Source organism: Camarhynchus parvulus, chromosome 1 (genome assembly GCF_901933205.1).
Source record: "Camarhynchus parvulus chromosome 1, STF_HiC, whole genome shotgun sequence".
NCBI lineage: Eukaryota > Metazoa > Chordata > Aves > Passeriformes > Thraupidae > Camarhynchus > Camarhynchus parvulus.
Window position 1 is genome coordinate 16,009,514 of NC_044571.1, and position 14,598 is coordinate 16,024,111.

The 14,598-nt window shown below is 38.2% G+C and overlaps 1 protein-coding gene across 2 annotated transcripts in view; it reads left to right on the forward strand.

The window, feature by feature from the left end:
* Positions 1 to 14,598, forward strand: part of ADGRG2 (adhesion G protein-coupled receptor G2) — a 57,012-nt gene that overhangs the window by 18,739 nt on the left and 23,675 nt on the right. For both annotated transcript variants that reach the window (XM_030946653.1, XM_030946663.1), the window contains exons 4-7: positions 10,513 to 10,551; positions 11,904 to 11,936; positions 13,506 to 13,538; positions 14,420 to 14,461. In XM_030946653.1, coding sequence (XP_030802513.1) covers positions 10,513 to 10,551; positions 11,904 to 11,936; positions 13,506 to 13,538; positions 14,420 to 14,461 — 147 coding nt within the window. The remainder of the gene's footprint in view (positions 1 to 10,512; positions 10,552 to 11,903; positions 11,937 to 13,505; positions 13,539 to 14,419; positions 14,462 to 14,598) is intronic.

Here is a 14,598-nt window from a genome sequence, read left to right on the forward strand (position 1 = left end):
TAAAATCCTTTAAATCAAACCAATCCAAGATTTTATTTCCAGAGAAACTGAGTTCAAGCAAGAGAATAATCCTATTTTTAGCTTTTGCTATCATATTTGTTGGTAAAAACCACAAACTTGAATCAAGCTTTGATGGAATACAATTTATAAATCATAGGAAATTATATTATCCCCTAAAAGATTTTAATGTGACTAGCTCAATTGTTGTTTCCTAGAATTTTTATATGGCATCAGTGATTAAGTTTAAATGTGACACCAGTCTTAATCTTCATCACCTTTATCCTTAAAAAATGTACCTATTTATTTCATGCAGATTCAAAAAAATATCTTTTATCTATGTAATTTATAACCACTGCCTGATTCAAAGTGTCTTAGTAAGGACAGTAAAATAAGGTGACCAGATTTCTTTTTCTGGGAGAGAAACAAATCTGTCCAACAAACCAGGACTCATGGAGAATGCTGCTAGCAGTGATTTGAAACTAATGAAATGCCTTTGCTAGCCTTGATGCTGTAGTTGGGAGCACATCTTCTTTGTTGAGTTGTGTGACTTGGGAGAGGAGCTGAAGAAAGCATGTCTTTCTTTTACTTATGTCTGGCTGTGCTTGAAGGAGCACACTCCTAAGGCTGAAAGGAGGAACATTCTGTCTACCAGACATACAAAGGAAGTCTGAGAGAGGTGTGTCTGTCTGGACAGTGGGGAAAATCTCGGTCAGAGTGGAGCATCTGATTGTCTTTTACTGATGCACAGAAGGGACAAACCTTCTTTGCTTGTTTTGTCTTCCAGCAATTTCTGCGCTGAATATTGAGCATCCTTGACCATCACAGGGCAGCTTGATCAGGCAGTGCCCATCTCCATCCCTAACTGATTAATGATTTTAGAATTCATGATTTAGTGGTTTGTGGAATCCTTTGTCTACCTGCAGGAGCTCTCCTAGTGATTGTGTAAGATGCACGGTGTCCAAAGCTTTGTTGCTTACCCAGATTCAATAACTAGGCTGACAGGAGTTTGTTTCAGTATAGAGGTCATCTCTACTGCCAGATGTAACTTAGCTCCTCTGGATAACTTGGAACATTAACAGCTTTTCAAAGAGAAGCTTGCTGGAATTTTTTTACAGTTTATTTGCCTCTCTTCAATAATAGATGCATTTTAGCTGATTACCCCCCCCAAGTCATCCTGTGAAAAACATATATTCAGCAAATACCAGTCAATAGATAACAAAGCTTTTACAGTAGAAATGTCTAATAGTCTGTGTCAGCTGATTTTAATTGCTGCTGCTATTGCTCTTACAATCTGATTTCTTTCTGTAAGTTCCTCTGAACACCTGTGTAAAAATTACTTGATTTGAGAAACTTCTCTGTTTTGTGTTAAAGCAGAAGGACTTTGAGTAGTAAGTCTGCAGAAGGATCTAATTTTACATCTGCAATGAACGTAAGTGGCAAAGGGCTAAAGTTTAGGAAAGTCCTCTGTAGGCACAAAAGGTCAAAAGGAAGTGGTGCATTACAGTCACAATTGTGCTGGAGGACAAGTTTCACAAATTCTTTTTGTGACCTGGTTGGCATTTTGTGCCTACATAAAACAATTATTCGTAAAATGTTCTGTCAAAGGCTACTGTAATTTCTGTGATTTCTTCTTTGCTTAACCACTCAAAGCCTTTGTGCGTGTAAGCCATTGTCTAATTGGTGTCACATCAGCAGTGACCCATTCCATTAATAAGTCTCGATTTACCTAGCATCAATTTTCCTGCCTTTGTTTTTGTTGACTCTTCTGATTCTTTTACTTTAGGTTTTATAATTTATTTGTGTGAAATTTTTCAAATTACCAATTTTTTTTAACCATTTGAGGTCTAATAAGGATCAAAATCCTGATTATGGTAAGATTCACACACATGCTTAGCATTTAAAAGTATGCTTAACTTTAACCGAGTAGCTGACTGCCCAGAAGTGTCTGGGATTACCTTTGCAGTAGCTACATATTTTATGCCTTTGAAGATTTGCAAGAAAGGACATATCTGACTGCTTCCCACTTTGTGATGAGGCTGATCACATTTTTTGGACTAATGGTTCTCAATAGTGAACTTTTATATCTGAGTTCAAGATGAGATTCTGGCTCCTTCCAGTGACAGAGTCTTCTGGTTGTCCTGCTTGGTGTGGCCACTGCACACTGAGCAGGTGTAAGTGCTGCAGGCCGGGCCAGAGAGGGGAGGAGGTCATGCACTTGGTGCGTCACTGGCCTTCCACGTACATTCTTCATGTTCCTTTGATAATTTCCCTCTTGCTAAGAGTGAGAAGTAGCATAACAGCTGTGAGATAGAGACAAGAGTGCAGGTTGAATGTCTCTCACTTTACAAATCACCTCCTGGTATTTAAAAATGCCTAAGTGAAGAAAGATGTGCTTACTATTCCATATTCTAACCTTGTAAAATTTTATATTGTTCCTTGATGAATGATTTCTCTGTAGCTACATGCTTTAATGTGGACAATTTGAATGATATCACTCTGTATAATCCAAGAAAAAAGTCTACTAAGTAATCTAAAGTTTGGGGTAATTTAAGAGAACAAACACACAAGAAAATAAATGAGTTTAAAGTGCTAAATCCTTGAAAACAAACTCTAATCACCTGTAAGTACCAGCTCTTCTGTTGTCATTTTTACATATGATATTTTTAAGTTGCCTTTAATAATTTCACAGTGAAATGCACTGTTTAAACATTAATTATTTCAGTTATACATTAAACAGTAACTTTCTTAATCCAAATACAAATATCCAAAATGTTACGCTGTACATTTATGCAAGGAGCACAGGTATGATGGACTATCTTTAACAAATTTCAATGAATAAATAAAATCAATGATCTGGGACATAACTGTAAATAGTATCACTGCTGTCTCATTTGTGATATTGGTGCTGTAACTTTTAGCCTGTTGCTTTTGGTTGCTTTTTATCCTAATTAAAATTCAGTGGGTATATTGTGGCATTTTTGATTTCTCTAAACTGTCCAAACTTCAAGATTAAGATGTTGCCTTCTCTTTTTCACATACTCTTTTGACTTTCAATATTGCTGAGCCTGCTACTGGTGTTGCTGGAGGGGGTTTCCACACTTCTGGGTACAGAGCAATTTAATGCTGATGGGAGAAATGGGAAGTGACCTGTGCCCTGCCCACTGTGACTGTTTTGCTTCTGCATTCTCAAGGAAGAGAAAAACTTCAGTTTGGGCTTTTGTTCTAGTTTGCAGATGTGGACAGTGGAAGGTAGGTATTAGGCTCATGTAATCCCTTTTAAAGATTTCCCAACTGTGTGCCCATCTAATGACAGGATCACCTTTCCTGGAAGGGAGGGTGGAGTGTCAGGACTACACCCTTAGGGAAGAAGTGGAAATGCAGCTGTCCCTCATCCACTCATCCAGTCTGCATCCCAGTCTGTTGGGTACCAAACCTTGGGCTGTATTATCACGTTTACTGAGTGGATCATGAAACAGAAGATGAAAAAGCAAATTATTTGCCCCAATGCCATTTTTCCCCCCTAGAACTGTAAGGACAGAACACTAAAGAAACCTTGAAGGAAACCTAGAAGCTCTGAAGGAAATGTGATGGGAAAAAATACCTAACTCTGGAGTGCCTTTTTGATGAGTCATGTGCCACTTTTCTTTGTACCTATTAACAGAGTGCATGTTTGACCTTCCCTTTCTTTGCTCTCGTTCCCTCCCTCTCCTGTGATACCAAAGTGGCTTTTTGGAAATCAGCCTTCCAGAGAAGTGGTAATTTGATTCACCTCAGTATCTAATGTACAGCTTTCCACAAACAGATAAAAGCTTTATTTATAACCTAATTTCTTACAAGCAGTGAAACATCAAAGCTGAGTTAAAAATACTGAGCCTAAATTTTCTGTTAAGGATACTAAAATGAACTGGCCCAAGTGACTGAGCCTGATGTGAACAAGTTCTGGCATTTGTTTCTGTCTAGTGGCCAGTGATAATTTGTCCTTTCTTCCGTGGTGCCACCTCAGGGGGTCAGAGCAGATACAAGGTGTCATGAGCGACACCAGAACATAAAACTAAGATTGCACTTAAGTTTTATCCTATAAACTTACATCTGATGTGCCTCAAAATCTACCTTACATAGAAAGTCAAGATAGGCTAATGTTTCCAGTGTGCAGCTAACTAACAACTGTAAACTTGTGGAGGATTTTTATGTTATTGTTATTAATGCCTTGTGTGACAGAATGGTTCATTTGGCAGAACATTTATTCAGCTGAAAGACTTGTCAAATGTTAAAGGGACCCAATCTGTTCCTGGAAAATATGGATTTAATTTGAATAGGAGAATTGAATGTCATATTTTCAGCACCTGTTTGTGCAAATAATTGGGTTTTAGAACAGCACCATTTTGAAATTTTGCTGTTTGAGCTACTCAGTTTTGTTCTTGAGCAAGTCTTGTAAAATGCATTAGTGCTGGGCATCTTCATTTCTCTGAATGCAAACAGAGTGCAGTGGCTGCTGCAGAGTTCTGGTAGCTGCTGTAAAAACAGGTCAGGTGGTGCCTGTAAAAATGTCTAGCAGAGGATCTGTATAGACTTAGAAATTGCAATGTGGAATTGACATTTTAAGTCTTAAATGCTTGTAACTACATAACCCAGAAAGTGATGCAAGATATCTGTTTGGAATTAAAAGATCGGCTTTGGCCTTTCTGGTGGGAATTCTTAATGCAAATCAATTCCGCTGACTGACTCAGTTGAATTTTTGGTGAAAAAACTTTCAGCACTGTAAGTGTGCTATAATTTCTTATTTAGAAAATCTGATATTTATAAATTTCCTTATATTTTTATTTTTATGTGTAAGTCAAAACTGATCTTAGCAGCAATATACAGTCATGGTTGTCTCATGTCATTCTGTGGTGACAGCCAAGTACTGTGGCTTCAGGAGACCAAATTACACAGCCACCAAGGTGTCCCTTGGGATTCTTCCATTTGCTGTTATCTGTTTGTGAGAGGTGAACATAGTCAAGACTACCTGTACTTTGAACAAAGAGGCCAGGGTTCTAATACAAACTGTTTTCATTTTTGGCATGCTTTTCAATTAATATAAGTAAAATTTTTGTCACTTCATTCCATAAATCTCTCCTCTAGGCCCTACACATATAAGTCCTGGAATTTATGTTTCTCTGCCAGGAATGCTGTTGTACTTCTACAGATAAGCAGGGCTGTTGCTGCTTCTTAGTGTTCAGTGTCTGTTTGGTGTCTGGAGCTGACTGGGAACAGCTGCCCTTGCATTCTCTCCCGTGTTTCCTGAGACAGAGGCCAGCTGGCACAGCCCTTCACTCTGCCCCTCCTCACCTGTGGCACAGGCTGGGCAGGGGGAGTGTCCATGGGGAGACTTGAGTTCACTAAATTTCAGACCCTTTCTCCTCCAAAGAAAACCCAATAGTTGCTTGCCCAGTCTCAGGCTTGCTCAAAGAATGCTTTCTGCAAAGATTTAAAGAAGATAATGAAGTATTAGGTAAAACAGCATTAGTCAGCAGCAGCACTGTTCCCCTGAGACAGGCAGACAGGAAACTGCTGCCAGTACTGTCGTTCTTGCACCAAATTGTTATCAGCAGCCAGGTTCCAGCTACTTCTCACTTCTCCACCCTGGAAAAACTGAACTGCTTCTCACTGACTGGGTTGCCCAAAGACAGGTGAATCAGAAATGGTGTTGCATTTCCAAAAAATTTAAGAAAGAGTATATTGCTCATAAGTTAGATTGAAGGTAGGGAGAAGAAAAGGATCGCTTTCCATTATCACACTTGGGGATAGAACACTGTACACCTTTCATGCTTTAAGGGCTGTGCCCTGTGCCTGAGCTACTGAACAAATGATACACTTTGAGTCACAGTGCTTTTGCTGTAGGTACCATCTGTCCCATCTTGATCCCTGTGTTACAAAGCCTTCTTCTGCCTTTCTTTCCCTTTCACTGAATTAATTTTTCAGTTCTGCTTTGCTTGGTGAAACAGCTTCAGCAGGACATATGGAGACCATCCCATCCTAAAAGATCCAGTAGCCTGAGAATTAAAAGCTGTCATGCTAAGGAATGCTGTAAGCACAAGGCTATTTTCTCAGACAGGGCCAGGTACTGGTCTCTCTCAGAGCTCTATCAGCTTGCACACCTGACCTTAAGTACTGCTAGTAGGTTTAGTCTCCTGCAAGTCTGGAGCTGCTGAAGTTACACTGCTTCCCATTGTCAGATGAAGTCATTGGGAAATGAAGGCTGTCACAGTTTTTACAGCTGTGGTGAGAGCTGCTAAACCAGTTTCATGCCTGTGGAATACAGATGGGATTCCCAGGTCATGGCTTAGCTTGCTATTTGTGTCAGAACAATACAAAGTGATATGGAGACAGTAAGGGGCTTGCTGCTTTTGTTTCTAATGATGCACATTAGTAACAGAATCGGTGCTTATCTCATTTAATCAAGTTGCCTTTTCCCTCAAAAAGAAACCTAACATTTCTTGTGGGGGCCTATTTTATCTACCTTGCAACAAAAGCAAGGAGTAACACTGTCTATTTAATTACTGTTTGAATCATTAAGAGTGTTTTCTACTAGGGAAAAGGTAGCAAAGTATTATTACAATGTGTAATCCTTTGTTTTGGAACAGGATATGTTAGTTATATCGATTTGGTGATCCTAAACTAACAGTGTTGCAAATAAAATCCATAGCACAAATAAATGGAAGTTTCATATATGTAAGGATTTTCATGCTCTTATCAATAGTAAACAACCTAAGGGCAATAAATTTTCTGTTAGCTTGTAACTAACACATCTTGAGTTACTTTACTTTCATTTGTACATGCCAACGTTAGGGATATTTTGGATTGAACTCTAATCCTTCTCCAAATAAATTTATTCACTTTTTTTCTTGTTCTTAACAAAGGAGGAGAGTTAACAAATAAATTATATATGAGTCTTTCCTCCTTCCTCCTTTCTGTATGCTAGGGTGATTCTGATTAAAGACTTGGTTAATGAACTTAAAGCTGGACCTTGATAAGTCCATACTCAAGCCTTGACAAGTCTCATAGTCATGGATAATTTTTGGCAACTGTAGGCATATGACTGTTGTGCTGTAAGAGAAGTCATGGTTAGACTGCTGTCCATAGAAAAAGTGCCTCTCAGATGATGCATGCCGTCATCAGTTGCTGCATTTGCCGGCTCCATATTCATGGCTTGTGTTTAGCTTATTTTACTCCCTGTGCTGCTAGATGTGCTGTTAAAAAAAGCATTTGACATTTTTACAGTTCACTGTCTTTTTACTAACTTACGAAACCAAATATGTTAATGAACAATCTTTGTACCTACCTCAGGGTGCTACTTGTATTCTCAAAAATTCACAAGGTGGTTGAAGGGATATGGAAGATGCAAAAAGCACTTTGTATACAGCAAGACTGTCTCCACTGACTCCACAAGAGTTTGTGAGAAGATCTTAAAGTTAGATTCCCTGTACAGATTTTAGTTTTTAAATGGGCAGATGAAGCAATGTGGTGGTGTTTGCTCTGAGGCTGCATATTCAGGTGGGTTCCTTTTGAGAATTTAATTTCCTCTACAGCTTTTTTTTGGAGATAAGGGCTTTTGCACTGATTAAGACAGGACTCATAACAGGTACTTTTGGAGATAGAATTTACTTTCTGTGGTAGGAAAATCAGATTGCCCACCTGTGGAAGGATGCTTCCTTCTCTAACCAGAAGTTCAGTCAATTACCTTAATTCACTCCATTCTACCTGAAAAAGTTATTTACTGTTTGAACAACACCGAATAGTTTTATCTGACCACTGCTTCAGTTCTGCATATTAATCTTGGTATTGTCTTGGTGTTGTATTAGGGGTCTTCCCCAAGCCTACAGTAGGTGCTAAGAAAATAACTTTATAGAATCTGTAATCTGTAATCACTTTACAATGTTGAAGTAACAGCACTTGTACATAAGAGCTCTAGAACACTTACCTTACAGGAATATGTGAATATGTATTTAATCTGGACTTACTATATAGTGAGAAGTCCTAATTTTCTGAAAAAGTACTATAAAAATTAGGGTTATATCTAGATTTTCATAAGCTATCAAGTTCACACAGTTCCAGTTGTGAAAAAGAGCAATTTTACTTCTCTGTAGGCAGAATCCTAGTTGTCTCAAAAGAGATGTTTGATGTAACTTTATCTTTACTGAAGGAGTTTAAATTCAGTAGGTTGATATGTATAAAGGTGTGAATTTTTACTTACACTTTAACTTAATCAGTATGTATTATTTTACTAAGAATTTTGGTTCTCTGTCTCTTTCTTCTGCATAAGAAAATTTCTACCCAGGATGTAAATTAACTAAAACTAAGTTTCATGGAAAACTCCTAGAAATTGTAGTGCAATTAATTCAATTTCCATGTATTCATCCTGCCATGTTTTTTAGAGTTGCTGCTTTTAGCTTCATGCACTGTATGATACTCAACAAAAATGAACTGACTTTTTTCATCTTGTCAAGCTCTCATGTCGTCTCTGACTTCACATCATTGGTCCCAGTATCCCAGCGGTATTGGGGTAGCCAGGCAACAATCTGCTTACCTGGCTGGCAGCTGTCTGTTTTGTGCATCTCACACCTTGCTCAGGAATAGGGACTGGTTAATTTCTGTCTCATTTATTATTTCTGTCATTTCCTTCTCCTGTTCTTATGAGCAGGCTGCCTCTTCTGAGTTGTCTTCCTACATCAGCTCCAGAGGATCTTCTTCCTCCTTCCCTGACTGGGTCATTCTCCACTCACATAGCTCCCCCTTGACTGTTATGGTTAGGAGTGTATCTCTGATTCTGCTGCAGCATCCGTTTGTTTTTCCTTAGATCCAGAGTAGATCCAGAGATCCTGTTGCCCCTTCCAGGGTGTGGGACACAGGCCTGGTATGTGTATGCCAGGACCCAACACAGTGCCAAAAGTCCCTGTACTTGGTGTAAGTAAGACATCCTTCCTGCAAGTGGTCTGCCTTCTCAGCAGGATTCCTTGGCTCTTTGGGTGTAAACTCCGGTGCCATCAGAGGTGAATACTGCTCTAGGCACCTGCCCAAAATCTCTCCTGTATACCTTGCTCCCTAGGAATTTGTTCCCTTGGGGCACTTTCCTGTGTGTTGTCTCCAAGTGATTGGTTACTGGAGGTCCCACAGAGATTTCAGCTTGCATGACTGGCTTCAGAGTTTGAGGATGGTCTTGTAGACTGCGGGTACAAGTGGACCACCACTGACCACTGATGGAAGAAGGAGGGTGTCAGTATCTGAGGGCATTAGCAGTGGTGGAGGTAATCTACAGCAACCTGGACAGCAGTGATGACTCCAAGGATCTGGGGGATGCCCATTGCACATGGGCTGTGTGGCACAGTTTAGTGCCCACCAGTGTGATGGGCAGTGATGGCAGTGATGGACTGGCCAGATATCAAGGCATTACCTGTGGAGAAACTGTCCGACCTACTCCTGCAATTTGGAGAGAACCTCTCTGTTGTCTGCTCCCCTTGGGCTTGAATCCTGACTATGCTTAGTGTCCTACCAGGTTCAGTGACTTGAGAAGAGTTTTTCTTTCTCCTTGCCCAGACAGGGTCTCACCTATTAAAGGTGCTGAAATAGGAAACGGTGCTTTAAGCATAGGTGATGCTGTATTGCTACTTCTCTTTCAAGGCCCAGAATGGTCTTTTGAGCGGTGACAGGCTTCAGGGAACATTTGGAACTGTCTGCCACTTTTCCTCCACCAGAGGAAGCACATAGCCCTTGTCTTGGTGGCAGGTGCCCTTCAGTGGTGTGATTTCATTGATCTGCTGGGCATCCTCCCTTATAGCCCAACCACCACCTTTATTCCAGGGGGGCTTTAGTCTTGGCTCACTTGATGACATCATGTTTCACATTCATGAGTGTGATGGCTTCAACTGTCAGATCCACCCCTTGATCAAGAACCCATCTGTGTGTTTCATCTCTCCCTGGGTGTCCCTGGGGACATGTTTGGTGGGCCCATTGAGCTGGAAATAGCTCACTTTTTCATCCCAGCCCACATCCACCCGAGCTGCTTCCTTTCTGGCAGCCTGATCTTTCACTGTTTAGATGCTCTTTGGTGGTGCAGCTCTTGGACACATGAGTATTTGTATGATGTGCGTGCACATCATGATGTTACATGTTACATTTTTAGCTGATGCTATTTTAGTCCTCTTCATCTTCACTCAAGCAAATGTGCTGAATAGGTTTCTGAAGACACTGGCAATGGAAGAGAGGTGGCAAAGCTCATGGCCTAATCTATATCTTTCATAAGTATAAAGAGTTGAACTGAGGAAAAAACTGAACTCAAAAGAGTTCAACTTCCAGCTTTCAAAAAGTCTTGACACATATTTCTCAATGGATGCAAAGTAGTTTTGCAAACCATTTTGAAGTGAGGTGAGTACCACATCTAAAATGGTTGTGTTTTAAAAAGTGTGCGTATGCATATGCATGTGTACAAATATATATAAAATCTTCTGCTCCTAAAACAATCTTCTTATTTTGCAGTTGAAACTACTGCTACACTGCCTAGCAGAAAAATAACAGGTATGTTGGGGTTCTGTGGGATTTTGCCCCATTGTTCTTCTGTTTTAGAAAGTGTATAGTAAGATTGCTGTTGCTGATACTTTTTAGTTCTTGGAGATAGTTAAGCATATGCAAACATTAGCAAATTAATATTCCATATCATCCTTGTGTCTTATTAGCTAATTTTGTGATGGGAATAGCATCAGTAATTTTCCGGAGAAAATGAAGTCACTGAGATGATTCTGATTCTCCCTTCATTACTGAAATTGTATTCACATTTATCCTTTGGAAAGAAGCTATTGCCAGTTTTCAATAAGGCAAGCAAAATAGTTTTACTGGAACAATGAATTCACGAGTGTTTAGCATTTCAGAAGATCCTTGTTTACTATTTTTTAGTTTTAAAAAATATGGTTTTCTTCAGGGACTTTTGGTATCTCTGATTTAAGTGTTCTGCAGCAGTAGGAAAAGCTTTACAGTAAAATTAGTATATTGCAAGTAACATTATAAGATGACTTTTGGCCTTTGAGAGATATTGAAACACCTTAAATATATTTTTTAAATAGTGCTTCATGTTTGCATCCAGCTGTTCTTTAGATTATATTTCTGTGATAACTGTGACCTGTAACTTGACTTGTCTCTGACAGTATCAAAAACCACCCAGTGACTGAAAGGGACAACTTTAAAGTTGCTATGTGAACAAGATATCAAATTTCCTAATTTATTTTTGATCAAAATACTGACTGTAACAATATAAAAATCTGATAGGTGGTTTTTGCTGTATAAATAGTTGGCTGGTTCCTGTTAAAATCAGAGGTTCAAACTTGAAATTAATTGGGTTTTTTTATCACTGATTCTGTGGGATAGAAAAGAGAATCCATGTGAATGGGATAAATTTTAAGTGGCAAGTCTCATTGTTATTATAAAAAGTCTGAGAATAGTTCTTCATACCCAGCTAGAGCCATCTTGCTGTGTATGTTTGATTCCCATTCCCAGAATTAGCAAAACACTCCGGATAAGCATGTAGCTTTCAGATTAGTGTGCTGTGTATCTTGGGTCTTTAACATTATACACTTGTGGTTTTGCAACATTATACAAACCAAACTGTCCAATATTTCTAAAAGGAAAAAATTGTCTTGCATAAAATTGTATTTGAGTGCATAAAAATGTGAGTTTTCTTTTTTAAACCAGAGATTGTTTCATCTGCCTTTTTTGACAACCTGGAATTGTTGTTCTGAAAGAGCAGGTGTTGCCCTCTTCTGGTGAATGCAGTAAACTTTTGATAATATAAGAAAAGCCTGCTGAGGATGATAATGTATGTGTCTGAAACTTCATAATGGTCTTTTTTTTTTTTTAATCTGATCTAAAATTCACAGATTCTGAAGAATCAGCTGCAACAACAATTTTTGGTAAGAAAATCAGGGCTTTACTGATTTTTACAATTTTTGTTATTTCCTCTTTGGTAAATGAAATCTGCTTTTATCTGAGGTAGTGCAGGAAGGGTGCAATGAAATAGAGTTCCAAAATTAAAATATTTTCATTTTAAATTACTTGTTTGATTCTACATTGTAATGAAATAGCTTACTTCATAGGATCATTCATGGCTTCTGACAGTGGTGCTTGGGTTAAAGTAGGTGCAAGTTGCTTGATCAGGAGCCTTTTGTTCAGTTATCTGAACAGTGAAGAGTTTTCAGAGATGGCAGAGGAGGAAGACTGTAGTGAGAGCTCCTTTACATCTCCTCTAACCCTAGCAGATGGCATTTCATGCATTACACTACACACACACAAGAGGCTCTAACAACTTCTGGAACCAGAGGTGATGAGCGTCATCTACGAAAGCATTTAAGAAAAATTGAGAATGAGACACGCAGAAATAACCTGTGTGAAAGACAGTTGCTTTCTTGCTTAATGTGTACTGACATAGAGTGAGTACTATAAAAGATAGAAGAAGTAATACAGATGCAAACACACATAATCTTGTTATTTTACAGATACAGTCTCTATTTGGGAATGATTTGTCTTTAACAATGGCATCACATTCAGTATTTGTGTAGTATGTACTAGGCCAAGTAATACAGGTGAAACCAGCACTTAGTTTTCACTCTGCTCATATTTTGACTACTTGTTAGTTGCCTCAGAAAGTTTCTTCTTCTGTTGTGGATCTGCTCTGGTCCATTTAAAAAAAAATCATTAAGTTGTCATATTGAAGTGATATAAAGTGGTCTTCTAACCACTTTGTATTCCTGTGCTGACACCTACAATATTCTTACTGAGCACAGCCCTTTAAATTTTCATCTATTGTCTTAATTTAATTTAATTTTTTTCTCCTTTTGATGCAGCTGAAAACAGCTTTGCATCATTATTTTATTTTATTTATCTATGGTTATTGACAAAACCAGCTTTTTTGGAGAGGCTGTTTGCCAAACCCAGTGAGTCATATCTGCTTATGAATGTTGTGAGTTCATGCAGGAAAAGGTACTTGAGGTTAAGCAGTTATTGCAGCTGGATATGCAAAAATTCATCTGCATCTTCTGAAAAAATGAAACTAGTAAAAGGAACTTATTTGAGGAAAATTTGATTCCCGGCTGGTTGTATTCAGATACCCAGATTTTTGAAATAACATGAACATTATTTCAATTATTAGTATTGTAATAATGTGAACTCCTAACAAGAATTGCAGTTGTTCTTAAAATGAAATTTAGATAAATAATAGTCAGTTTCTTTAGAAAATCTTGCAGACTTGATCTTTTTTCTCAAAAATTCATAGAAGTAGAATACTTTCTTAATACAATTTTTACTTCTTTTATCTTTTTTCCCCCTAGAATTCTCTATTGTTGCTTTTATCATCTATCCTATTAATTCTTCAGACAAGATATTATTAATGTTTCTCTTATTTAGACTTTGCTGGATTTAGACTTTTGGGCTTTTCTTGTTTTATTTTTTTATAGATTTTACTGTTATGAATTCTTCTATTTCAGATATGTCTTCAGAGGAGACTACACAAAGTACAGGTGAGAATTTGCATGAAGAGAGTAAGGTTTCAAGGCAGGTGTTAGTTGCATTCATGTTTGTTTCTTTTTTGTTGGGTTTTTTTTAGTAATTGAGATATGTTTATTCCAAATTATTTTCTTTCATGTTTCTAAAATTTGTGTTTATCTGCAATCTGTATTTTAAGTCTGCATGGTTAGGGCTCTAAACCCTTTCTTTATCGTTCAAAATATTGTATTGCTTACCAAAACCCAGCAGGGCAGGTACATTTTAGGAAGTATATAGGGGGTTTTGTATATAGAATGTTTTCTATGCTTTCTGACACTATCTAAATTATTCTACAGAACTAAAATGTACACCCCATACCTTGAAGACATTTACATATGTACTTGCAAGGAGTTGGCAAATAGGATCAGAAAAGACTCAATCAGAAGAACTTGTTACCCCTTCCTTTCCTAATTTTCCCATTTGAAACAAGGAGTAGTTTCATTCCATATCAGTATGAATTCCTCCATGCTTCTATAGGACCTGGACATCCTGCTGTTCTTCATTGTTGATTGAAAAGCACGTTTTTAGAGCAGGATTCCTCCTATGCTGAAGTGCCCATGGAGAATAGCATAAATAGGAATCACCTTAAAAGCACCACTTTCTCCTCTGAACAGCTGAGTGCCCGGAGTCACTGGCTCAGATGGGGATACAAACACTTAATTGGATGGGTCTTACTCCACTTGCTGCTTTTGCATTTCCCTCACTGAAAGTAACTTCATTTTCTTAAAAAATGTCAGGTGTTTACACTTTTCCTGGAAAGACAGAGTCTGAAATAGAAATAAGAATTTATTTTTGTGACGTGTATTGCATGGTTTTTTTAAAAGTTTAAATGTGAAAACTTTTTTTTTGGTAACAGAAGCCCTTACCACGACAGATTATTACTCCACCATCACACCAGGTAGGATTCATCTATCACCACTGATAACATTTTTGTGCATCTCATATTTTAAGTGTGTGTGAATTCAGGAAGTTTGCTCCCAAATGTTTTTTAGTATGCTTTTTACTTGGTGTTGTGGTGTGTCCTGTTAACAGTCT